Source organism: Alnus glutinosa, chromosome 12 (genome assembly GCF_958979055.1).
Source record: "Alnus glutinosa chromosome 12, dhAlnGlut1.1, whole genome shotgun sequence".
Taxonomy (NCBI): domain Eukaryota; kingdom Viridiplantae; phylum Streptophyta; class Magnoliopsida; order Fagales; family Betulaceae; genus Alnus; species Alnus glutinosa.
The window spans coordinates 24,414,616-24,442,069 of record NC_084897.1 but is presented as its reverse complement, the minus strand read 5'-3'; the positions used below and the strand labels follow the sequence as shown (position 1 = coordinate 24,442,069).

General features: G+C 35.6%; 4 protein-coding genes across 5 annotated transcripts; all 4 read right to left on the bottom strand.

Annotated features, from left to right (window-relative positions):
• Positions 1-555: 555 nt before the first annotated feature.
• LOC133851973 (dof zinc finger protein DOF5.7-like) lies at positions 556-2,594 on the bottom strand. Of its 2 annotated transcripts, XR_009895865.1 has the most exons (2): positions 1,191-2,594; positions 556-968 (listed from the first exon to the last, which is right to left on the bottom strand). XR_009895865.1 is itself a non-coding variant. In XM_062288609.1 (1 exon), the coding sequence occupies exon 1, from the start codon at positions 2,264-2,266 to the stop codon at positions 1,244-1,246; it is 1,023 nt and encodes a 340-aa protein (XP_062144593.1). In that variant the 5' UTR covers positions 2,267-2,594; the 3' UTR covers positions 1,099-1,243. The 2 variants fall into 2 exon arrangements, 1 of the variants encoding a protein (XP_062144593.1); XM_062288609.1 differs by lacking the exon at positions 556-968 and having other exon boundaries at positions 1,099-2,594.
• A 10,457-nt stretch (positions 2,595-13,051) lies between these two features.
• LOC133851385 (probable mannitol dehydrogenase) lies at positions 13,052-15,761 on the bottom strand. Its single transcript, XM_062287790.1, has 5 exons — positions 15,632-15,761; positions 15,383-15,496; positions 13,816-14,329; positions 13,460-13,613; positions 13,052-13,374 (listed from the first exon to the last, which is right to left on the bottom strand). The coding sequence occupies exons 1-5, from the start codon at positions 15,730-15,732 to the stop codon at positions 13,169-13,171; spliced, it is 1,089 nt and encodes a 362-aa protein (XP_062143774.1). The 5' UTR covers positions 15,733-15,761; the 3' UTR covers positions 13,052-13,168.
• A 3,825-nt stretch (positions 15,762-19,586) lies between these two features.
• LOC133851384 (putative UDP-rhamnose:rhamnosyltransferase 1) lies at positions 19,587-21,249 on the bottom strand. Its single transcript, XM_062287789.1, has one exon. The coding sequence runs from the start codon at positions 21,119-21,121 to the stop codon at positions 19,724-19,726; it is 1,398 nt and encodes a 465-aa protein (XP_062143773.1). The 5' UTR covers positions 21,122-21,249; the 3' UTR covers positions 19,587-19,723.
• Positions 21,250-25,486: 4,237 nt separating this feature from the next.
• LOC133851383 (putative UDP-rhamnose:rhamnosyltransferase 1) lies at positions 25,487-27,323 on the bottom strand. The gene has a single exon (XM_062287788.1). The coding sequence runs from the start codon at positions 27,193-27,195 to the stop codon at positions 25,798-25,800; it is 1,398 nt and encodes a 465-aa protein (XP_062143772.1). The 5' UTR covers positions 27,196-27,323; the 3' UTR covers positions 25,487-25,797.
• Between the last annotated feature and the right edge of the window lie 131 nt (positions 27,324-27,454).

Below are 27,454 nucleotides of genomic sequence, written 5' to 3'. Positions count from 1 at the left end.
AAAATTGCATGGACAAAGCTTTTTTTAATGAGCAGCTTAATGCTAATCCTTTTCAAGATTGTGGGGCCTGTTGTTTTTCACAGAAATAGTGAAAGCAAAGAATAAAGATGACAAAGGCAGCAAAGGAAAAAAGCAAAGCTCTCTCTCTCTCTCTCTCTCTCACTAGTCATACAACAGATCGAGAATCACAATGAGATGATGCTCAGTAGCAATTAGCACGGAAGGGGGGGGGGGGGGGGGGCGTGGGGGCACTCTCCAACACACTAAAAAGCTAATCGTAACAAATTTTTTCGCTATGCAAAAAAACGAACCCTAAGCTTTAGATGCCATATTTCTCATTCATTCAAATGTTGACAGTCTTTCATTCAATACACTTTCAAACCACCACTTTTTCAGACACCACCAAATCACATCATAATGGACCTAATAATTACGGACACAAAGAGAGAAAGAGAGAGAGAGAGAGAGAGAGAGAGAGAGAGAGAGAGAGAGAGAGAGAGAGAGAGAGAGAGAGAGAGAGCTGGCCTAGCTAGGAAGAGGCTGCCAAACGAAGGCCTTTCCCGGCCAGCCACTGCTACTGTGGTGTTTCATTAAATTGATGCTGTTCTGTGGCTGAGCAGCCTGAGACTCAGTTCCTTGATAAAGATGGCTATAGAGAGGGAACACACACAGACTGAGAGTTTCTGGGATACAGACTGAACATAAAACAAATCAAAGATATGGTATTAAGGGCCATATAATAACAGTCCAAAAAGTCCACCACAGATCCCAAAGAGATTTTGTAGAGAAGAAAAGAGCATCATCAAACATTCAAACCCTTAAAGAACCGGTGAGCAAGAACGCTAGAGATTGATCGTTCAAAAAAACCACTGAAAAACATCATAGTAATTAGGGGGAGTCCGACACCCATTGCTTTCACTTCATCATCTAAAACTAGCATTTATTTGCTACCATAATCGGCAATGGCCCTGCTTACATGCAAAAGAAATGGAGAGCACTACAATTAGTAGCATCAACATTAGCAGCCAAAATAAGAACTAAGCCTACTGAGATCAACATCTTCCTGTGAATTAATAATTAGAATATAAGCTTGATCAATATCGATCAGAACAAAACACTATCTCTTTTTTCCCAACTTTTACATGTTGATCTGCACTCAGAAAAAGAACAAGAAATTAACAAACATATACCTAAATGGTTTTTGATAATTTCACATTTTCCCTATTTTCAACATCCTTTTCATCTAGGGCAAAGCGCTATATTGTTGCAAGTCACCCCATGTTTGAATTCCATTCCAGCTGCCCGCGTTATTGTGGCCACCGTTGCCGCCACTGTTGGTCGGAGTAGGTGTCACCGGCCCAAAAGAGTTCCCAAAGAACCACTCCGTCGCTATCTGATCACCACCTGTACCTTCTCTCCTTGAATTACCAACGCTGGAAGCCTCTGGTTTTGAAATCTCCAGATTCTGGAAAACAATGGGTTGCGGTTTCTGAGTGTGGTTTTCAAGAGGAACCGACGAAACGTTGTTATCTTTGTGACTCTCTCCGCCAAATAGCATGGCCAGCCGCTGCTGCTGTAGCTTCCAGTGCAAGTCCTGGTTTATAGTACTCAGAGACTCGATGGAAGAAGCAAGATTGCTGTGAACGTTCATGGAGCTCGTGTTCTGAACTCCAGGACTGAAACTACCACCGGCAGTTGCGGAAGAAAGCGGATAATTGAAAGCCATCAGAGAATTAGAGCTTCCAGAAGGATCAAGATTAAAACAAGGACTGGTGACAGTTCCAGAAGCAGCAGCAAAAGTAGTACCCGAAACGTCTCCAAATGAAGAAAACTGGTTGTAATTAATAGCAGTTGTTGGAGGGTGGAGTCTAGGGAATGATAACCCACCAAGCTGAAAATCCATGGCTGGGGATAGGCCATGGAAGAACTTCAATCCACCGATCTCCGAAGATGAGGCTGAGTCTTTGGAGTCGCCGGAGAGCCTCGAGGATGACTTAACCTTCTTGTTTTTCCTGCAACCGCCGCCTATGGGAACATTGCGCAAAGCCCCACCTTTTGTCCAGTACCTTCTACAAGTCTTGCAGAAATGCCTTGGCTGCGTGAGGCTGTAGTTGTTGTAGTAGCAGAATTTGGTGTTGGGTGAGTCGCATCGGGGGCACTTTAGGCCTTGCTCTGGTGGCCTCGCCGACGCAGTTTTGCGGCTACCAGAGCCTTGGCTGTCGTCTCTGACAACCGACTTTGCCGGAATGTTATCCGGTGACATCATTGCGAGAGAGAGAGAGAGAGAGAGAGAGAGAGAGAGAGAGAGAGAGAGAGAGAGAGAGAGAGAGAGAGAGAGAGGGAGATGTGGGAGCAAATAATTAGATGTGGATGTTGTGGGGGTTGCTCAGTTTCCTTTTGCAGAGGCAAAGATACTCAATTCAATGGTTTCATGCTTGGGGGTGAGAAACGACGGAGGGAGGGATGCTGATGGATGGGTGCTTGTGATCTTCATCAAAGACATAGATTGGGATGTTAATTAGAAAATAATATTTATATTTCAGGAGGGCTAAAGAAAGACTATATCTGGTAGAATAAATAAAGTAAAAGGTAGACTAGGGGAGAGAGAGAGAGAGAGAGCAGATCTCACTAGAAAAAGCAGTCGGTCTATATATATATACAAGGAGAGATAGGAGAGGGACAGGGAAGCTAGCTAGATGATCTGAAACTGAACTGGCAGAAGGAGAGATCCACAACTACGAGCTAGAAAACGATTGGATAAAAATAGTTCTTCATGGTCGATGATGAGAAATATTGTTGGTCATTAATCAATCAATAATAAACTATCATGCCATGTACTGAAAGCAGGAAATGGATTAGGATAGGAATTTAGTTTTAATATTTACTTTTATTTTAATACACATATATAAACAAATTGTTCCTTTAATTATATATATATATATATATGTAGTGTATGTATATATTGTGAGTGTTAAATTCCAAACCAAATAATATATGGTTAATAATATATATATATATACACACATTGTTGAGTTTAAGCTCATAGACTTAAATTGAGACCCCCTACATATTTATCTTTCCAATTTTAAGTGTAATAAAAAAGCAAATACTTCGGTTTGGATGAATATCGTAGTCTTGACACATTCGATAGAGTAATGCTAAGGACCATCTTTTTATCTTTATGGAGTAGATGTGACTTTTAAAATCACAATTGAATCATGTAGTGATTCTAAAAGTCACATCAATTTTGTAAGGATAAAAAGATGATCTCTAAAATTATTCAATTTAATATGACTTTGGAAGTGAGTTGCATTTGGTAGTCATGATTGCATCTGATACAAACTCTCTTATATATCAGGATCCTCTTCAGTTGATTTTGTGAAATTACAAAAATACTTATGCGTATAAAGAACGAGCTCTTCTCCAGTTCCTCTCAACTGGCCGGAAAGGATCCTGGCCCCTCTCTTACAAGCAATACTTTTGGATATGTGAAGAACTCAAGTGTTAAGGGAAGCTTAGCCAATGGATAGAGGTTCACAAATTAGTATAGTCTACTGCCATGGTATTTCACTTTTATTAGTTAGTAATTGACCTATATATATATAGAAGATTCATAGAGATTAATTGTATTGCATGTGAATATTAAATTCTACATTAGATAACAGCTATAATTGTGAGTAATTAATATAAATTTGTTAGGTGTACTAGTGATATTGGATGATGCTTCAAAATTCCGGTTAACTAATTAAAACATCATCGCCCCCATTTTAGACTATAACGACTAAAAAATTGCAACTTGTAAAGGATTATGTATATCTGGTATCGGGATTAACACTTAATCTTATGGAACTCATCTTATCTTTTTCTTTTTTGGCCCAATTACTCCGAAAAAAAAAAAAAAATACATGCGTAGCCAGAAGTTAAAAAAAAGTTGTCAATTTAATGTATCCAACTTCAAATTTTTTGCAATCACACCCCTCCGGTTAGATTTTGAGGTTAAATTAGACGGTCAAATGGTGAAATGACTGTTATATCTGTGTAACCTTTATGGAATTTTAAAATTACCCTTAAATTACAATTAATTTTTTTTAAAAAAATAAAATAAAATACATGGATATTTTGAAAAATTTTATGTCATCCGTTAGGATTTTAACGAAAAATCCTAGTGGATGAGTGATATATTTACTCTTATAAAATTTAATATACTAAATTGAGAATTTTTTAACTTTGGAAGAAAATTACAAAGACGATAAAAGTTTAGAAATTTAGTAGATTTTTATTTTTTAAAAAATTGAATCTAGTACATAGGGAGTGAAGCAGGATGCATAAACATGCGTGAAGAGGGTTGGATAAAGATGGAAATAAGTGATATCAGAGAGCAGCAATGACAGGGCGGGGCATGCAGTACTAGGAGGAGTAGGGGGAGGAGTAGGGTTAAGCAGATGGAGTCAGTGAGGCAACAGCAGCACCGCAGCAGTGGGGCTCTGCCACTCACTGCACCTTTGTCTATTCCTTCCTATGTAATGTCCCTTTTGAACCAAGGTTAACCCCACTCTACTTTACAGAAGGCATAGAGGAACAAACACGCGTGAATTTAATTAGCCCCCTTCTCCTTCGCCATCTCATTTACTATTCTCATAAGCCATAATTAAGATTTAAGGAAAGTAATTCAGAGTCTAATTAACACGCCGCTGATTTTGGTTTTAGACTAGTCATTTCGAGAACAAAAAGAAGGTGCTCATCAACTTATCCATCTGTAGCTCAGATTATGCCTCCGAGTAGCCAAATTTATATGAGCTGTACGGGGAAGAAAGCTTTAGTCCATTAATGAGCCTTAATGGCTTGCCGGGGCTCTCTCAACCTTTTAATTCTCGATCTACACCGTTAACATGAGTCAGGCATGCATGCAGAAGGAAGTACATCTGTGACGAACCACAGAATTGCGAAGATATATATATATATACTCTTCCCACCAGTTGAACAACAGGTTTTAACGGTCTCGATCATCGCTTGCTTGTTTGTCTTCTTGTGGCTTGGCTGATTAAAAAAAAAAAAAGAAACTTTCTGGGAACCATGGGAAATCTAGTTTTACTGTGTGAGAGACAGGAAAAGAGATTTTCTTTGAGCCCATTTTCTCTGCTATTGAACGCAGCAAGGACTGGAGAAATATCTACTTTTTCCCTGCTGCCTATTAGGGAACCCGAAACCTCTTACGTATATTCTTGGTCCATTATGGAATAGTCTTACTTTTTGGACATTTGAGCAATGTGATGCCTGCCTGCCCTGCTTGAACGTCCGGAATTTAATATATATAAAATATACTCTTGAAGCTTGTAGAAAATAATTCTTCGATCTTGGCACCTGAATTGCTGGTTACGCTAGCTATTTGAGAAAACTGTTAAAAAATAAAAGGCCTATTTGTAACTTGAAAATTGAGTATTTTCAATTGAACCATATATACTAGATATAATTTATGTGAGAGGGTCTAAATAATATTTTTATTTAAAAATTATTCTTCTCTCTTTTTGGAATGCAAAATTATCAATTAAGCTTTATATTCAAGTTTTTCTAATAAATTTGTCATAATTGGAGATTAATCATTTTTTTTGAAGGGGTCTCAAATCTCAATTGAACCATATTTTCTTTTTTACCAATACTTTTACTATTTGAAAGCCTTATTCTACTTTGGATACTAATTAAGCGACGGCTTAACTCGCTTAATGCATGGAAGAGCTCCAAGTAGTAAGATGGAATTCATATATTGCCTAAGGAACAAATTAATAAACTGTAATGAGAGAGGGATAAGACTAACGACTCACATATCAATAGTCATCTTTATCTAAAAATGTGTTGTTGGGGATACTAGCTAGGTACAACTTTTACTACAAGTTTTTTTACAAACTAATGTGTCAGTCCATAATTGTTGAAATGATTAAACAAATTAAAAATTTACAGTCTCCAGCCTCAGAAGTTCAAACACGCATACGGGTCTTCATCGACAGTCTCTTCAACGTCTATAAAACACTCTTAATTATTTTATCAATTATGGGCTACTAAATCAGTTTGTATGAAAATGGTAGTCCCCAATGATTTTCCTATCTAAAATTGTATACAAAGTATTGGTCTATATATACGTTGGTTCTCTATATCTATCTATAGTTGTAGGGATTCAAAATAAAGTAAGAAAGATGGAAGAAGAGAAAGAGAGACACATAAATTACGTGGTTCGGCCATACCCTTATATCTACATGTGAAAGTTTGAGAGGCAACATCATTTTTTTTTTTTTTTTTTTGATTGATTTGATTGTGTACGTATATATAAGGCTCTCTGTTTACAACTAATATATATAAATAATTTTAAATCCTTAATTTTTCACATTTTTGCGACGTACTTAACGTTGTCCATTTATGAATTTTATAAGGGCAACATTTTTACCTTAATTAATTACTTGCTTTCAAAGAGCCATGAAAATCTGGCCGGCCAACATAATCATCGCTAACAACAAAAGGCCTAGTATATAAGAACTCCCGCCCACACAAGGCACTACCGACCAAAAACGTTTAAGGAACCCATTTGTGTGGTGGTGGGGGAAACGTGGAGGCTGGAGCGCCGTTAAACTACTAGTTCTGTCCAGCCAGACAGACGCATATCACAGCTGAGAGAGAGAGAGAGAGAGAGAGGCAGACAGACAGAGAGAGAGAGAGAGAGAGAGAGAGGGAGAGGAACACGTGAGAGGGTGGCTGGATTCCCGTGAGAGCAAACCAAAAAACGAAGCCCATACATACATTACACCAATATTGCTTCTTCCACATACCAAACGTTACATCTCACGGGCCTCCCCATCTCAACCTAACCACTTCATTTTCATTTTTGCTTATTATTATTTTTTGTAATTATAAATATTAATGATGTCAATTTTGTTAAACCACCACTTATCTCAAAAATTTAAGCTAATTAATAGAAAGAGATAAATTTAATCATTTAATCAATACTTTAATACTTCCCTCTCACGTGTGGGCTCAAACTCCCTTTTAATAGGTGGGGCCCAATACGTAAAATATTTAATTGAAATGGGAAATAAATGAAGGAGATATGGTTCGAATTACTCAGAAGATACATGTTAAATCACTACTTATCTCAAAAGTTTAAGCTGATAGGAAGAGATAAATTTAATAATTTATCAATACTTAAACTTGAATAAAAAATATATATATATATATTAATACCTTAACAAATTTGTCAAAATTTTCAAGAAGCTTCTCAAATGCCATAGGATTTTTCAATTTTGGACATTAATTTTCCTAGTTTTGATTGAAAAGTCGGTTGAAATTGGCATTGCTTCAAGCCAATTTGAAAGTTATATGTTAGGGTCCTTAATTAGGGTGTCCTTGATTCTCCCATTAATCAATTTTTAGCTGGATCTATGGGTTTTTTCTGATATAATTTTTAGTGTTTTTTTTTTTTTGGCCTATGTTTACCTCCGGGTTGCTTGTGGATCATTTTTTGTCATTGTTGAATTTTTTCAATACATTATTCTACCAAAAAAAAAAAATATTACAAATTGGTATTCTATTTGTACAATTTTATGAACATTATTTCTCATTTGAGTTATTACCAAGAGTCCAAGGCATGCTCAACGGAAATACTTGAAGATATTCAAATAAGAGTATGAAACATATATTGTGACACTCCTTTGTCCCGTGTTTATTTATTTATTTTTTTTTTTTTGAGAAATAATGATGACTGATATCATTAATCAATATAAATATTTTGTTCAGTAAGTACAATACTTTAAATAAAAGGAGGACACTCCTCTATCCTAACGTTATCTAATAATTGCGATAAATCTATCTTGGCCCTTTGTTGGGTGGCTTTGTTGGCCTCCCGTTGAACATGCCTCACCTCATGACACAACAGATTGACTTTGGAGCCGAACCTTTACATCCTCAATCAATTGTCCATATCCTCTCCAACAAAAGGAGGTTTGTCTCAAAGCCGACACAACTTCTAATTAATCGCCTTCAAGAACCACCTTTCGACATAAGAGTTTGAGCTCAATAATAATATATCTTTTTTTTTTTAAAAAAAAAAAAGTAATAATAATATATCAATTGCCTACTCTTTGTAGATATTATCACAGTAGAAAAACTCCATCCAGCATTACCGAAAACATATAGATATCAACTCTAAAGAGTTGGTTCAAGTGATAAGAATTAAGAACCGGCTTTAGTTTTGGTGACATTCTAATAAGGTCTAAAGTACTCGATTCGTGTTCTAATAAGGTCTAAAGTACTCGATTCGTGTGCAGGGAGTGCTTTACACTGTCATGAAATTTGCCCATAGAATTAAATAAGCACACAAAGTAACCATTCCATGAAAAGGTTTATATATATATATATATATTTGCTCTACCGTGTGGCAGGCCTTGCCTTGTACTATGGGGCTGTAGAGAGAGGTGGGCCGATATTCTGCTGTAGCTGCTGCTGCGTGCAACAACCTTCTGCGAGGCCTAAATAGCGGAAATTTATGTCCGGCCTGGAAATACTTTATATTACTATTACATTGATGACCACCATTTCTAATTATTTGCATGAAAATTTCTTCAAATTATAAATCCAAATATTTCAAATTATAAGGTACGGTGGTGATCTGAACGTGTACTAAATTAAAAAATAATTAAAATTTTTTAAATGATATGACATAATTTAAATCATTTATTTAAAATAAATTTATTCCGTACTGTGCAATACGTTGCAACCAATGTCAATCCCTTTCACACATATTTGATTTTTTTTTATTTTTAAAGAAAAAATTGAATCTATTTTTTTGTTTTATTTGAACAATGACGAGAGTATTTTAAAAAAGCGTTCACTTATATTTGTCTCATTATCGCCGCATTTATTTCTGGTACGGGATGGAGTCGTCGAATGAACAATCGCAATCACGTCCGATCCAAACATCAGATTGACTGATTGTGAAAATAACAAAAAAACAAGCGTGGTTCTCTGAAGCGCTCCCTGCTACTGTCTGCACCGTACCACAGCTCTGTCTCTATATCCGCTCTCGATAAAATTACCTCAGAGAGTACGGCTCAGCGTGATCTCTGCTGCTCTGTACCCATTGGAGCTTCCCCCGAGGGTCCTCTCGTCATTTCGCGTGTTAATATACCTTGTTAAGTCGCTCTCCGGTCAATTACCATCATTTTACGTTTATTTTTTGTTTTTGACACGAATGCCAAGGTTTGACATTGGAGAATGCTATTTGGATAGAATTCGTTTGGTCCACAAAGATTATTATCTCAAAATAATACTGATTTATAAAAAAAAATATTTTTAAATTTTGATTCTAAATATTTGGTCCCTTTCAACTATCATTTTCATTGTAATTTTTTAATTGTTTGGATAGAAGTACAACCCGTATAGAACTAGAATACTAGGAGAGGGGACAAAACTAAAAAAGTAAAAATTTATTTTGGAGTCTATTTTGTAAAAGTACATAAAACTAGGAAGAAATTTTCAATTTTTTCGATGTCATTTTTTAAATTTTGTGGGACCTGGGACCCCAAAAATAGGAATGGTGGCACCCTTGAGTGTAACCCCTACGAGAGGTGGTTGCGAGGTTAGAGGTCTACTGCTACTCAATCTTTCATGCGCTAAGGTAGGTCAAGGGGACCGGCCCACCTTTGCATGGTCAGGAGTGCGGGAAAGTTTCCTATGACCATGGGCGGAATTAGAATTTTAGGAAAAAGGGGGATAAAACAAGTTTAAAAAAATACAAAAGAAAGAATTTTTTAAAATTTTGAAGGGGCCCGAGACCCTTTAAGGCTACGGATGGCTTTGCCCCAATCTTGCGACCCATTCTTTTTGGTCTTGGGGGGGGGGGGGGGGTCCCTCGAGACCCATCCCAGTTGCCAGCACATAAGAGGATGGGTTGCGTGGAACTCTCCCACCTTTGCAAACCACCTCCACAACTGAGAGTCTCACGCAAACCACCTCTACAAGGGTGGGGGTGGTCGCCGGATAACTCTACAACTATCCCATTCTTTTTTCTTTTCTTTTCTTCTTCTTCTTCTTCTTCTTCTTTTTTTTTTTAAAAAAAAAAATTTAAATTTTTTGCTTTCTTATTTATTTATGTGTTTTCTTGAAGGATATGGTGATATATATATATATATATATATATATATATATATATATATATATATATATATATATATATAGGGGTGAGCAAAAACTCGCGGATCCCCCCCAACCTGCATCCCCTGCCTTGCCCCTAAAAATACGGTTTTTAGTTTTTTAGTTTTTTTTTTTTTACGGGTACATATTGGATTTTAACCAATCCGTGTGGGGTGGGGCGGGTTGCAGGTTTAAGTTACTTTTTTTCCCCAGATCCCTGCCCCGCCCTGCCCAGCCTCACGTGAATAAAAACAAATAAAAATAAAAATCCCTAGCCCTAATAAACTTAACCTCCTGCACCGCACCGCCCCCCCCCCCCCCCCCCTCCTCAATTTTTTCTTTCTTCTCTTCCTACTTCCTAGTGCCGCACACCTTCGCCTCTTCTTCTTCTTCACGATTTCCTACATCTGGTACCTTAATAAGTGCTTATATTTAGTTGGAATGAGAAGTAATGATTACATTAACAACTACTTCATGCCCCCAACATTACCCAACAAAACACCTATATATTCCAACTCAATATGCTCAAGTTCTTGTCTATCAATATTCTTAGCAAATAAAGGTGCAAAATTTGATATTTTCACTTAATCTCCATGAACTTTCATCACATTTACAATTAATTATCCTCATTTTTCCTTTCTTTTTTTTTTTTTTTTTTTTTTTTTGTGATTTGTTTGAATCCGATTTTCTTGTTTGGTTCCTGAGAAAATCTAGCTATGGTTTGGTTTCTCATGTTTCTAGATCTAGGTATTAAACTCGCCCACCCAACCACACCCCCCGCCCCGTATCACCTTGCACTGCACAGATTCTCTCTTTTTTGTGCTGTTCGCGAGTGCAATTTTTGCAATCCGCAGGAGTGTGGGGCGGGGCCAAAAAGGGGAGAAAACCGCCTCTCCCCGCCCCATGCTCACCCTTATATATATGAGTCCTCCCAAAATTGATGGTGTTAGAATTGAGTAATGCTATAAGCAGGACCCATGTCCTTGAATCCTTTCAAAATTTATGTATTTTTTTTTTTTTTGAACAAAGTGGAAATTCTTTCATTGAAAAAAGAATTGATCTCATAATAGGATCTAGGGACACAATCGGTCCCTAAGTACATCTTGCAATATAAAGCTAGGCATATATTCCAGCCATACCATGTCTATTACCTCCTTAGATAAAACATGAGCTACATTATTAGACTCTCTACCCACATAAACCATTGTAGCATGCCTTAAGCCTTGTAATTCTTCTTGAATCCTTTTCAAAAATTGGCCAGCTGCTGATAGATTTGGACTTGCAGCATTTACTTTAGTTACTACTTGCTTAGCATTCCCTTCTAGAAGCACTTCAAGAAAACTTATTTCTTTGTAAAACAGCACCGCTTCTAGGGCTGTCATAGCTTCAGCAACTTTAGGTGCATCCATTGCACCCAAAAAATTCCCATTATGATCCCTAGCCATTATCCCAATGCCTAGGTAATGCTCCTTAATTTACGGTCAATGATGCATCCCAATTGACCTTGACAACACCCACATGTGGTGGTTTCCAGCCGGTTGTAGATCTATGGATAAGGGACACCCCATTTAATGATGATTTTAAAAGCCCTATCAATTTTGGGATGACACAAGTCTTCATTTTAGTATTACTCGTTACAATTTGAATTATTTGTAGAAAGAAGTTATAAAAGAGAAATCATGATCATGAGCTTTAATTGACATCTTAATTTTGAGAAGATAAATGTTATTTTTCTAACTCCTATTTAATTCCAACAGTTTTTTATTTTTATTTTTTATTTTTAAAATCAATCATAGGAAATGTATGATCCACGTGTAGGAAGACATATCCAACAATTAATTTTAAAAAAATAATTGATGAAAGTTGGATAGGAGTTGGAGAAGCAGCATGTCTCTCTCAAGAAAACATATGACCGCTATGCAATTTTTTTTTTTTAAAAAAAAAATTTATTTTAGGTCCTTGCAAAATATTTTCGACAGCATCCATTTCCAGTTTTTCTTTTTTGAGACTTACTTTCCATTTTCGTTTGGAGACCAGCCTCCTCTACTCCTCACCTAAAATTAGTGTCGTGGTCCACCATTGTAAAAATGCGTAGCCAGAAAATAACACCAATACAACAGCTGTACAATAACCCCTCACATGAGGGTGGGACTCACACACTGGGGCCCACCCTCATGCGAGGGGTTGTTGTGCAGTTGTTGTGATGGTGTAGTGCAAGAATCAAATCCCAAGTTTTTTAGGATTTTTTTTAACAAAAAATAAAATAAATTCATTAGCAAATAATTCAAAACGGCGTATTAATTCATTAACAAAATGCTTCAAATTATTTTGGCCTTTACATTACAACTAAAAAGTAAAAAACGTATGGATACCTTCATAAAATGGTATCAAATTATAAGCCGTTTTGAGATAAGATTACTGAACTAGCAAACGTATCAAATTGATACCCACGTTTTCGTCTTACTTACGGGTACTCCGTTAGGATTTGTTGTTAAATCCTAACAGAGTATCCAAAATATTCCTATTTTTTTTTTTAAGAAAAAAAAAAAGAGAAAAAAAATACTAAGATTTAGGTGTTGGTCAAAATTTAACGGAATTAGCAAAAATATTCATGGATGAAACTTTGAATTTTTTTTTTTAAAAAAATAGGGGTATTTTAGGAATTTTGCAGGATTTAACAACAAATTTTAACGAAGTACCCGTAAGTGAAACGTTTGGAAACATTGATACCTCAGTTTGAGACGTTTACTAGCTAGTTTAATATCTTTATCTTAAAACGGCATATGATTCGATATCCTTACGTGAAGTTATCTTAAAAATAAAAAAAATAGTATACTTCGTTGTCTGAAAGTTAAAGATGTGAACTCACAAACATATATATTAGGAAAACAAACAAGTCTTTATTTTGTACTAGGATCGCCAACAATATAAGATTAATCAAAACTGGCCTAGGATGCGAGCACCGAGAAACTTTAATTTCGATCTGTCCGGCCATTCAAACCGGAGGATTCAACGTGTTGGCCACATCAATGACAAATCGGTACTTAACGTCACCCTTGGCAAGTCGTTCAAGAGCAGTATTTATATACTCCATTGGAATAACTTCAACATCTGCAGTGATATTGTGCTTTGCTGCAAAATCGATCATCTCTTGGGTCTCCTTCATCCCCCCAACTGCGCTACCACCAACAATCTTCCTCCCTTTTAAATCATGTAAAAAATGTTTATTTTTAGAATTAATAGAATTAGGAAAAAAAAAAGGAAAGAAAAAAAGGCACTTAATTACCCATCATTAAAGCAATATGTGGTAGCTCAGGAGGCTTAGATGGAGCGCCAACCAAGATTAATTTTCCGTCGGTCTTCAACAAATCAATCAATGGCTGGAGAGAGTGAGGTGCTGAAACTGTGTCGAGGATCCCATCCATTGTGCCCATGGAAGCCTAATAGCAAAAGAGAAATTGAAGACATTCATGCATTGAAAGATTTACAGCAAATGTTCATGCATGCATGCAGGCTAAATAATATCAATTTGAAAAACGGTAGACGTACAATTCTTTACAACTTGTTAATAAGTGTCGGCATGTGAATTAAGAGCGTCATTAATCCAAAATTAATATATAAAGGCAATTTGCAGTTAGTTACCTGCAATTTCTCCTGGTCATGACTAAGCAAAAAATCATCAACACCAAGTCGTTCTACAGCTTCCTTCTGCTTGCTTGGAGAGGTGCTTATGACGGTGACCTTCATTCCTAGCGCTTTGGCAAACTTGACAGCCAGATGACCGAGGCCACCGAGCCCGACCACACCCAAATGCTGACCGGAGTTGGAGAGTCCAAAGTGCATCATGGGGCTGTACACTGTAATTCCGGCACAAACTAGCGGGGCAGCACCGGCTAATGGCAGAATATTGGGGACTAAGACCGCAAAATGCTCCTCTACGACTAGCTTATCAGAATATCCACCAAAGTTTTTCAGGCCATCGTGGTACTGTCCAACGTAGGTCCATGTCATTTTGGGGCAATAGTTTTCTAAATCCCGCTTGCAATTGTTGCATGAACCGCATGAGCCCACCATGCATCCCACGCCTGCTCTATCTCCAATTTTGAACTTTGTGACATTGGACCCAACATTTGTCACTTCACCCATAATCTCGTGCCTACAGAAATAATTGTTACTTTTTTTCAAAAAAGTCATTGTAATACTTCAACCTTGCAATTGCATGTTATCATGAAAATACACGTCATTTCCCATATGTAGTTATTGTATGCCCCACATGGCTAAATGCAATCTTAATTATATGTTCATAAGTTTTTGAACACCTTTATCTTGTAAGCAAGTTTTTAAGGGTAAATTCAACTCAAAATTTGTATCATTTGATATCAGATTCGTCTCACCACGTTGAGTATGGGATAAGACGCAACTACGCATCATGTTTTTAGTATCCGTATCGGCGCGTTTATTGTGGTTATTATCCGCTATCCGTATTTTAGGTGAGCTTTTTGGGCTTTCCTTAGGCCTACTTTAAATGATTTTGAAAATAATTTAGGCTGGTTTTTATTGTTTTAACTGGGCTTGTTTTAATTTTTTCTAAAGCCCTAATATTTTGAAAACATATTGATTTCACATTACTTTTGTCTTTTTGTCCAAGTGTTACATGAGAAAGCAACCTAGCTAACTAAACCAATGTAAATATAACCTATACCTAATCCAAAACGTATTTTTGTGAATTTATTGAATATAATATATCAAATATATAATTTTTTTTTTATATAAATGGTATGCAGATGCATTTATTAACCACATCAGCATATACTAAAACCGTTATCCACATAGGTGGATAGTGATTTTTACTAACCACATCCACATGTGTAAATAGTGAATATGTGCATATAGCAGATGCAAACGGTTAATACATATCCGCTCGCATGTACAACCCTAACTCGTCGATCAAGTATGTGATCAAATATGTTGTAGCTTTGAGTCGAGTCTCAGATTAAGGAACGACCTATAGGTTGAATCAAAATGTTTTGATACTATGTATGTGCATAATAATTTGAAAGATGAATACATTAAATTGACATTTTTTTTTAAAATTTAAGGGTATGATTTCAAAAATAACGAAATATTAGGGTGGTAAGTAAGTTTCCTTAATAATTTGGATGAAATTTATAGCTAATTAAATATGAAGTCATAGACATATTAAGATTACCCGGGAACAATCGGATAGTTGGTCATTCCTGCTCCATCTTTAACGAAGAAAAGGTCTGTATAGCAAATCCCACAGTAGAGTATCTTGAAGGTAATGTCGTTATCGCCGTTAACCCTATAATTAAAAAGCAAAGCAATTAATTATATAGAGTTTTGGACAATCTTTTGAGTTTATAAACTTTTATATATTGAGAAGATCGAACATCAAGAAAAAGATAGAAACAAGTACTATCTATATATATATATATACCTCCTACAGAAGTGGAAGGGGGAGAGAATTCCCGAGGAATCTCTTGCTGCCCATCCATAAACGTTAACTGTTTGCCCTTCTACTGCTGATGCTTTTGACATTTCTTTAATCTTATAGCGTATGCTTACGGTGGGAACGATGGTGATTATATAATCATGATCGAATGCTTCTTACTTATGCCAATGCAGAAGCGTGAGGAGCAAGAAATGTGAGACTAGTCCGCTGTTTAATATTTAATTATTACGGTAGCAGATATCTATGACGTACCTGATCTTCTACAACTTTCTAACCATTGACCTTTGACATTTAACCATGCACCAAATATACGTACTTTTAAGGTGCATTTGAGATTGTGATTTCATATACAAAAAATGTGATTTTAAATTAAATCGCAAGAAATAAATTGTTTGATAATTGCTTTTTAAAAAATTTCAATTTGAAAATGTAGAAAATCTGTTCTTTAAATCGCAAGTTTTCAAAGCTAAGATTTTACCTAACGCTTAACTATGATTTTAAAAATTATTTTTTCGAATCACAAATCCGGTGGGCTTCTGGTTGGGAAGAGAAGTCGAGGCCTTGGATGCGAATAAGGCTTTAGTACGTAGCATGGTTTTGACATTTGGGCTGTTTTGAGAAGCTTCTTGAATCATTGAAGCATTGCGGAAATTGTTTGAGGCGGTGGAGGAGTGTAATCTTCAACGTGGGCTGAGTAATGTGTTATTGATATTGGGCTTAAAGATCCATCTACTTTGGACCGTGAAAGGTGTTGGGTTAGTAATTAACTTAGTAGCGATGTTTTGGGCTCAACTCTTGTGGGTTTTTCAACTTAATTGTATAGTAAAAGCCTAAAAGGCAATTAAATTTTAATTTTTTTTTGACAATTATTGCATTAGCGTATATATATATATATATATATATATATATATATATATAAACGAAAGAGTATTAATTAGGAAAATAAAGATAAAAGAGAGAAGAAAAAAAAATGTAAGATGATTTGACCTTATAGATTTGTGTTGAAATGCTCAAATAGAACAAAATATTTATTATTGCACGAAATTTTTTTGCGTATTGATAAGGTCTATTTATAGGCCAATATAACCCTAGCTACGATACAATGAACAAGACAAATTGGTGTGCCACGTAATAAACTAGTCTCCTAAAGAATAAAAATAAGTTATATCTACTGCATCGTATCCCTTGCACATGGATTACTAACATTTTGTTATTCTCGGAGGCTCAAGAAATAAGAATGATTGTTCAACGGGATTTGATTCATGCACTACATCATCACAACAAGTGCACAACAACCCCTCACAAGAAGGTGGACCTCAGTGTGTGAGGTATACCCTCATGTAAGGGGTTGTTGTGCAGTTATTGTGTTGGTGTTGTAAATCTAACATCTTCCTTGTCCAACAAAGTGGAGGCCACATAATCAAATATGTTAGTCCACGAACTTCTCCTCTAGCCAACAACGAAGGAAAAAAGACATTCCATAAAGAGAAGGGCATTGAATCATTCAGATCGAGATGTGTTTAATCCTAGCTAAACACTCTCGCTCTTTTACGCTCTTTTACTTTATATGAGTTATTTTGTTTCTCCAAGACAAATTCTGACTTAAGAATCGGAATGTCACTCCGTTGGAACCTTAATTTGACACTTTGAGCTTGACTTTACTTGTCTTTGTAGATACTTTTGATTGAGGCTTTGGAGTACAATAAACTAGATTTTGAATTAGCTCTGTTTCTAGAATTTGATAATTGTGATATCGATTCTTAAAGATAAAAGGTCGTATGCCAAAAATTGTTTCGATGATTACTCTAAGAGACGAAGCAGCTCAGCCTATCCCATATACCCAAAGTCTCTAATTTAAAAGTAGGATTAGTGTGGAGGATTGGAAATGGAGACTCAATTAAAATTTGGGGATAAATGAATTCTATGCAAGGATAAAAGAATTAATAGATGAAGATACGTGGTGAAGTATTAATTTGATCAAATAAATTTTCAATCCAAAAGAAGTAGTGAGAATATGCAATTTGGCCATCAACCCTCATGGAAAAAATTAAAAAAAGATGAGTTGATGAGGATAAGCATTTCAAATGAAAAGTACATATCATTTTGAAAATGAAAGATGTGTACAAGAAAAAAGGTGAACACTCAATAGGCCAGGCCCAATTTACATGATCGAATGTGTGGAGGAGATCGATCATGAATTTGAAAGACTAGAATTCACCCAATGAATCCACATCGACTAAATTATGTAAGAGATAATCACCCAATGGAGTCTCTAAGTGATATCCATGAATATGACTTGTCAGATCGAGGTGGCTACAGTGTTTATCTACTATATATTAAAGACTAATACTATAAACTTATTTTTATTTACAATTATTTTATTATATTAACATGACAATTTCAATCAACTTTTAAATTAATTATTGTTAAAAAAAAAGAAATTAATATTGCCACATTAATTTTATAAGATAATTATTAAATACAAAATATAGAATATTACATTAATTATTACTAAAATGTATTACAGTTTAATATTACAATTTGGACACTTGAGGTTGTCATCTTCAATGTGACGTGTTACTCGTAATACAATGCCAGTAAAGTTGTATTTGAGTATATTATTGAATGTTTAAGTTTGGCTTGTTTAATTTTATTTCGAATACGAGTCGAGTTTGAGCTTTTTACAAACTGCTCAATTAACTTAATCATTTATTATATAAAGTAAATATTATAATTGTTTATCTTTTCGTAAATCCATACTGATCATTAATTATTTTTTTTTTTTTGAAATGAGCTTGTATTCAAATAAATAAATTTTATCATCTGAGTTAATTAAATAAATTAAGCTAAAGATCACATAATTTAATCTAAAATTGTATCATTTGAATTAATTAAAAAAATAAATTTATTATGCACATACACAAACACTCGCGTACACACATATATGATATATCTACGCATACATACTCATAAACACACTCATATATACACAAATCTCTAAAACTACACTCACAACAATAATAATTCAAGTTATATATATATATATATATATATATATATATATATATATATATATATATATATATAAAAGAAGAAGATTTATTTTTACTTAAAATATTCTTATATATAAAAGTAGAATTATACGAATTTATACAAATTTATTCGAGTCGAACCAAATTTATAAAAATATGTCTTATGTAGGGTGCGTTTGGGATTGCGATTTCATAGAGAAAAAATGTGATTTTAAATCAAATTGTAGAAAATGAATCGTTTTGAAACTGCGTTTTTAAAAAATTGCGATTTGAAAAAGCAAAAAATTGTTTTTTCAAATCGTAGGCAATGCAGTATTTTTTTGAAAGCGCAGAATTTTAAAAAGGCTAACCTTCTATTTTAAAAGCCAAAATGCGATTTTGTCAAACACTTAATTGCGTTTTTAAAAATCATTTTTTCAAATCGTACGTTTTAAAATCGTTATTTTTAAATCGCACTTTTTGAAATTACAAATTCAAACATACCCTTAATATTTAAACATATTCTCATATTCATAAACAATTCGTTTATTATTTTAACTAAGGTCAAATTAAATTTACCCGAGTGGTGTTGACGAAACTCATCTTAACCTAAATACATGTCCATATGTTTTTTTTCTTTTTTTGACACAACTTTGCTAAGCCGCAAGGCTCAAAAAGTTGAGTAATGCCAAAAAAAAATTAAGCAAATTTACATATTTTTTACACACCCTCTTACATGTGGTGAGGCTATATGGTAGTGAATTCTACTCCATGTGAAGGGGTGTGTAGAAAGAAAAAATGTTAAAATATACTTTAAAATTGTGCAATAGTTAGATGAGAGTTATATGTGTATAATTAGACCCGTGTAGAAAGCGTGTAAATTTAATTGCTTTTGTAACGCATCCTCAAAAAGTCACGTCAAGCCAAGATAAGCATCATCAATGACGTTAGTGCATCCATGGTATCATACTATCATCAAAGCCCGGTAGGAAGGTAGCTAGTAAAAGTAAAGGGGAATGCTACAGATCATACAATTATTACAGTACTCGTAAAAAAGATTAACTGATCAGCCCTTGGTGACATGCCTGTGGCTCCCAAGAAACTCAACAAATCTGTCTACGTATTTGGATTGGAGATCCTTGTCTCCGAATATGGCAATCATTTCCTTAGCTTTGTCCCGATAAATCTTTCCCTCCTCATCCTTCATCACCAACCTCAGCGTTTGGGCCACCGATTCACTGGTAAACGACCCGTCTTCTTCATTTCTTGGTACCTCAACTCCTGCCTCCCTCTCTTCCAAAAACCTTGCAATCAATCCTTGGTCCATTAAGAAGGGCAACAGAATAAGCGCACGTCCAAATTGAAATGCCTCTGTCACTGAACTCCAACCACAGTGAGTCAAGAAAGCCCCAACCGCCTGGTGAGCCAATAACCTTAATTGAGGCACCCAACCCTTCCAAACAATCCCACGACCTTTGGTTCGCTCTTCGAATCCTTCCGGTAGCTCAATCCGCTTTCTTAGAGCCCAAAAGAAGGGCAACCCCGATTGCTCAAGTCCAAGAGCCAGCTCTATGAAATCCTGTTGACTTGGTTGAGTTTCACTTCCAAATGCTATATAAACCACCGATCCCTTCTCTTGCTTGTCTAACCACTCAACAATCGTGTCCCATGTACTATCTTTGTTGTTGTCCCCGCTTTCTTGCGCCGAGGGTGGTAATAAGCCCGCTGGAATTACAGGTTTATCATAAAGCTCTCCAAGGAGCTTCAGCCACTCACCTTCGACCTCCATGCTGGTTTTAAAAACCATTGCCTCGATGCCTGAGACCACCATCTCGACACGAAACCAGTCTGAAACACCGGAAGCGTTGTCTTCAAGGTTGTCAAGGATTTTCTTGGCCTCAAATAATCGAAACGCTATTTTGGTTGGAAAAGGGACCCATTTGGGAGGGACAGTGAAATGCTCGGGCTCCGTCCTTGTACTTAGATCTTCTGCGTCCGATGTCCTCGACCCTGGTGGTCTAAGGAAACACCACGTTGATGCGTTGAAAATGCTGAAGAAGGCACGGGAGATGCCTAGCTTGGTAGCGATTGGTGGTAACCAGTAAGGGGCAAAGTCGTGAATAATCCAATCAGGAGCCGAAGTTTCTAAAAATTGAGACAATGATTCTTGGAGACCATCGTGGGCTTTCTTAAGGTATGGGATTATGTGGTATGGTACGTCCATGGTTGCTTCTGCGTTTTCTGGCAGGTTCTCTACGTGGGGCAAGGGCAGCTTCACAAAAGTTATGGAAGGTGCTAAATCTGGTGGGATCTTGGGGAGGCGTTCAATGTTTCTTGGGGTTGATATGAATGAAATACGGTGACCCTTTCGGGCTATGAGCTTGCCTAGCTCTAAAAATGGGATCATGTGACCAAAGGCTAGCCATGGGAACATGGCTATGTGTAGCTTCTGAGGATCAGCCATTGAATTCACGGTGGTGGCTCGTAGAGTAACTAGAGTTTATGTTGATCCGATCCGTGGCTGATATATGTAGGGGGAAAGCTTGGACACTGGCTTACGCCTTTTGCACAAGCGATCGTGGAAAATATAGGTAAGAATGGTCGTTGGCCAGTGGTGGCGCAGTCTTTTTCATCATTACATTAACTGGTCAAATTTGGACATTCCTGTGGGAAGCACCACGAAAGCGCCCTACAGCCCACGGAAATATCCTGATCCCTCTCGATTTCGGGTGGCGATTACGAAAGAATACATATAATAGGACTCCTATGCTTATTTATATTTTAATTTAAAATAATTAATTAAAATTTACTTTATTTAGTTTAGCTAATAAATTTCAAAAGAAATTATACATCTAATTATCTACTCTTAACTATATGTTCTTTATTCTTTTTTATTACTTTTCATTATCGTATTTTTTGACTGTCCCTTCTTTTTTCTTTTTTCTTTTTTTCTTTTTTTTTTTTTATTTTAAATTTTTTTTGAAATAGTCATATTTATCAACGGTTGTTTTGTTAAAATGGTTATTTCTCTAATACAAAATTTTTACAGTCATTTTCATCATTTTTCTAATAGTCATATTTTTTAACAGTCGTTTTGTTAAATCTGTCATTTTTCTAACGCAATAATTTTTATAGATAATTCTACCACTGGTCCCTGAAGTTGGCTTAAATTACGAATCACTCCCTATGGTACTATAATTACAAATCACTCACTAATCTCATTTTCCGTCCACCAAGTAAACAAAGCCCGTTAGTAAATTACAATACAAATAATATTTAGAGATTGTTTCACTATTTATATGACGTAACAAACTAACGGAATTCTGTTAACTTGGTAGACGAAAAACGGGTTTAGGAAGTGATTCATAATTATAGTTTACCACAATGACCCTCCATGAATTTTTTATACTACATGGAGTGATTCGTAATTTAGGCCAACTCTAGGGACCAGTGATGTAATTATCCTTAATTTTTAAACGATCACTCCAATTTAACGAAAAAGATTATCCTTTTATTATTACTAGTAATTAAACAAATGAATAAGTGGCATTGGTGGCATGAAAAATGATGGGATAAACAATAGACGTAAAGCAACTTGGAATATTTTCATTTGTGCAAGTAAAATATCACAACTAGTTGAAATATTTATGGAATCTCATTGGCAGTACTGTTGCTTCATGTAGAACGTGGAGTAAAGAAAAAAAAATAAAAACAAGAACGTGGTGGAAAAAAAAAATAGATATGTGAATAATGCAACTCTATATTTACGGAATTAAGTAAAATTTATTCTAAAGTTTGAATAGATAAGCTAATGGAGTCTCTTTTTAGCACTTTGATATATATTCTATCCTAAAGGTAAAAATACATAAGCCATTGAAAGTGCTTTAAGTCCTAAAAATGATATTTTTATAATTCTTATGTATTTATTTTGAAAATCTCATTTTTAAATTTATTTTTAGATTTACAATACTTATATTGAGCCCCATAAATTTAATAGTAGATTTAAAACTTAATTACATGTAAATATACACGAAATATATAGAAAATATAAGTGCATCATTTTTCTAAGTCCATACAATACAATGAAGTATTACTTTTTATGGTTTAGAGTGTGTTAGTCTTATAAATGTTAATTATATTTTCTTTTTTTCTCGTGTAGAAGACTCATTAAATACTCTTTAAAACTTTTTATTTAAAATATTCTCAAAACACAAAATAAATATATACAAATTAATTTTGAAAATACAGAATTTGCAAAAATCATTTCTCCAAAATTGACGGCTTTTAAAATTCCCTATTTACAGGCTTATAGCATTCCTTTTCCATTTTCCATATACGATATAAATAAACATGGCGGCTGGTTACAGGACATTCGACATTTCGTGCGGGCATTTTCCGTTCTTGTCTCTTTGTGACTCTGAGTTTGGTTGTCTTTGTTGCTGGTCCCCCTTGTTTAATTTGTGTCAAATGAGTTATTTCTTGAATTTTTTTCCTTGTTCTTCCAAATTTGACATATACTTCCAAGAATAAAACTGGGGGCTGATTTCATGTGGATCAGAAAAAAGAAAAAGAAAACATTGTTTATACTTGGATTCATTGGATTTAAAGATTCGGAATCTTTAATATTTTTTTTTAGCAATGTTAGTGGTATCAATTATGACAATTGTATGTGGGTAACTCAATCGGCTGGAGACCACGCTTCATGAAGCGGAGGTTATTAGTTCGAATTCTCTCTCTCCCTCTTTCTCTTTTGTAGACATGTAAAAACAAAAAATACGACAATTGGCAAACAAGTCGACAAATTAGAAAAAAAATAAAATAAAAATGATATACAATAATTTTTTATTTTTTATTTTTACAAAAGTTAGTTTCAAAGATATGGTTACTTTTGGATGCGCTCCATTTACAGAGCAGACGTTTTAATGAAAAGGGGTTAAATAATAATAATAATTATTTTTTGTTTTTAAAATAGGGGTTAATGTATAAAAAAAATTATACATAACCCAGTATTTAATTTTTATATATACAAAATCAAATTTTAAGTAAATTAAACATAACCCAGTTTTTATATTTTTATTATTCTCTTCAAATTAAAAATCAATAAGCAAAATTGAAAAGAAAGTTTTTTGAAAAAAAAAAAAAAGTAAAGAAAACCACTGTCCAAAAATTCAGAAAATAATAATAATAAAAAAAAGAATAGAAAAAAGTCTCAAGTTCTGTACTAAAATTGATAAATTTCAGTTGGATGAATTGTGCGATTCTCGGCGTTCTCACAAAACTTTACCTCCTGGATGACATGACTTTTAAAACTAACATTCTCTCTCTCCTTTTGTTAGAACAGTCCACTCTAACTTACACAGTAGTCTACTAACTGTTATACAAAACACACTATATTCTACACAAAACACGTTCGGCTAAACGCAACATAAAACAAATGAAACATATATTTTCTAGACTTTTCTATTGGCATCTAACTATATTAAAATGAATCCTCATTTTTGTAAAGCTCTTTTCATTATTATCCTTCTTAGACATGTCCATTACTACCCGTGAATTATTAAAAGAAAAAGTTTTGATATTAATGAAGCTATCATTTCAAATGAGATGAAACCTGTTGAAAAGATGATAAAAAAGAAGGGGCAAGAGGCTAAAAAAATTTCTTACCAGGGACCGATAGGTCAAAAAAAAAAAAAACCTTATATATAGAGATAAATATTTTTTTTTTGCCTTATAATTTTTTTCTTCTTTTAAGAGTTGACCCCCCGCGCGCACGGGGCGGGTGACTGGGCTCCATCCATATTTTTTTGTCCATCCATAATGATTTTAAGAGCCACATCAATTTTGGGAGGATGAAAGATGAACAAGAGGATGATGTGTAACATTACTCCATATTTAGATCCTTACAATAAACACAAATTGGAAGCTAGAACTCGTCACTGCATATTCCCCTTAATTGGCTCCGGGGTTCAACGTTAAGCTACAAATTAATGCCTTGATTTCATCCGCATACGGGAAGAATCTTTTTGTCCCATCATTGGGTCTTTGACGAACACTTACTTCCTTTTGCAGGTGTTGTTCATCGTACACCTCCCCCCTCATCAGATCGTCCAATTGTGCTTAATTCAGTGGTTGTTTCCAGACATACTCTTGTAGTATCGACAGCCTCTCCGACACACCCGTCGCGTAATTAAATAAATTAATCTAAATCTTACATAATTTAATCAAAAATTGTATCGTTTGAATTAATTAAATAAATAATTTCATTATGCACCTACACAAACACTCAGCGTACACACATATATGATATATCTAAACATACATACTCATAAACACACTCATATATACATAAATCTCTAAAACTAAACTCACAACAATAATAATTCAAGTTATATATATATATATTAAGAAGATGATTTGTTTTTACTTGAAATATTCTTATTACAAAATTAAAATTATATATATATATATATATATATATATATATATAGAATTATACAAATTTATACAAATTTATTCGAGTTGAACCAAAATTATAAAAAAAATGTCTTCTTTAAGATGCGTTTAGGATTGTGATTTCGTAGAAAAAAATGTGTAATTTTTTAAATCAAATCGCAAAAAATGAATCATTTGAAAACTACGCTTTTAAAAAATTGAGATTTGAAAACTCAAAAAACTGCATTTTCAAATCGCAGGCAATTTGATGTTTTTTTTTTAAAACACAAAATTTTAAAAGGCTAACCTACAATTTTAAAGGTCAAACTGCGATTTTACCAAACGCTTAATTGTGTTTTTAAAATCACTATTTTTAAATCGTACTTTTTAAAATTACAAATCTAAATAAACCCTTAATATTTAAATATAATCTCATATTCCCAAATTGAATTTACCCGAGTGGTGTTGACGGAACTAATCTTACCCCTAAATACAGGTCCATATGTTTTTGCCTTTTTTGACCGGACTTTGCTTAGCCGCCGGGCTCAAAAAGTCACGTCAAGCCAAGATAAGCATCATCAACGACGTTAGTGCATCCATGGTATCATCAAAGCCCGGAAGGAAGGTAGCTACGTACTAAAAGTAAAGGGAAAGGGAAATGCTACACATCATACAATCATTACAGTACTCGTAAAAAAGATTAACTGATCAACCCGTGGTGACATGCCTGTGGCTCCCAAGAAACTCAACAAATCTGTCTATGTATTTGGACTGCAGATCCTTGTCCCCGAATATAGCGGTCATTTCCTTGGCTTTGTCCCGATAAATCTTTCCCTCCTCATCCTTCATCACCAACCTCAGCGTTTGGGCCACCGATTCACTGGTAAACGACCCGTCTTCCTCATTTCTAGGTACCTCAACTCCTGCCTCCCTCTCTTCCAAAAACCTTGCAATCAATCCTTGATCCAACGCGAAGGGCAACAGAATAAGCGCACGCCCAAATTGAAACCCCTCTGTCACTGAACTCCAACCACAGTGAGTCAAGAAACCCCCAACCGACTGGTGAGCCAATAACCTTAACTGAGGCACCCAACCCGTCCAAACAATCCCACGACCTTCGGTTTGCTCCTCGAATCCTTCCGGTAGCTCAATCCGGTTTCTTATAGCCCAAAAGAAGGGCAACCCCGATTGCTCAAGTCCAAGAGCCAGCTCTGTGAAATCCTGTTGACTTGGTTGAGTTTCACTTCCGAATGCTATATAAACCACCGATCCTTTCTCTTGCTTGTCTAACCACTCAGCAATCGTATCCCATGTACTATCTTTGTTGTTGTCTCCGCTTTCTTGCGCCAAGGGTGGCAATAAGCCCACTGGAATTATAGGCTTATTATAAAGCTCTCCAAGGAGCTTCAACCACTCACCTTCGACCTCCATGCTGGTTTTAAGAACCATGGCCTCGGTGCTTGAGATCACCGTCTCGACACGAAACCAGTCTGAAACACCGGAAGCAGTGTCTTCAACGTTGTCAAGGATTTTCTTGGCCTCAAATAATCGAAATGCTATTTTGGTTGGAAAAGGGACCCATTCGGGAGGGGCAGTGAAATGTTCAGGCTCCGTCCTTGTACTTGGATCTTCCGCGTCTGATATCCTAAACCCTGATGGTCTAAGGAAACACCACGTTGATGCGTTGAAAATGCTGAAGAAGGCAAAGGAGATGCCTAGCTTGGTAGCGATTGGTGGTAACCAGTAAGGGGCAAAGTCGTGAATAATCCAATCAGGAGCCGAAGTTTCTAAAAATTGAGACAAAGGTTCTTGGAGACCATCGTGGGCTATCTTAAGGTATGGGATTATGTGGAATGGTACGTCCATGGTGGCTTCTGCGTTTTCTGGCAGGTTCTCTACGTGAGGTAAGGGCAACTTCACGAAAGTTATGGAAGGTGCTAAATCTGTTGGGATCTTGGGGAGGCGTTCAATGTTTCTTGGGGTTGATATGAATGAAATCCGGTGGCCCTTCCGAGCTATGAGCTTGCCTAGCTCTAAAAATGGGATCATGTGACCAAAGGCTAGCCATGGGAACATGGCAATGTGTAGCTTCTGAGGATCAGCCATAGAATTCACGGTGGCGGCTTGTAGAGTAACTAGAGTTTATGTTGATCCGATCTGCGGCTGATCTATGTAGGGGGAAAGCTTGGACACTGGCTTACGCCTTTTGCACAAGCGATCGTGGAAAATATAGGTAAGAATGGTCGTTGGTCAGTGGTGGCCCGGTCTTTTACATTATTACATGCACTTGTCAAATTTGAACATTCCTGTGGGAAGCGCCCGCCCTACAGCCCACGGAAATATCCTGATCCCTCTCGATTTCGGG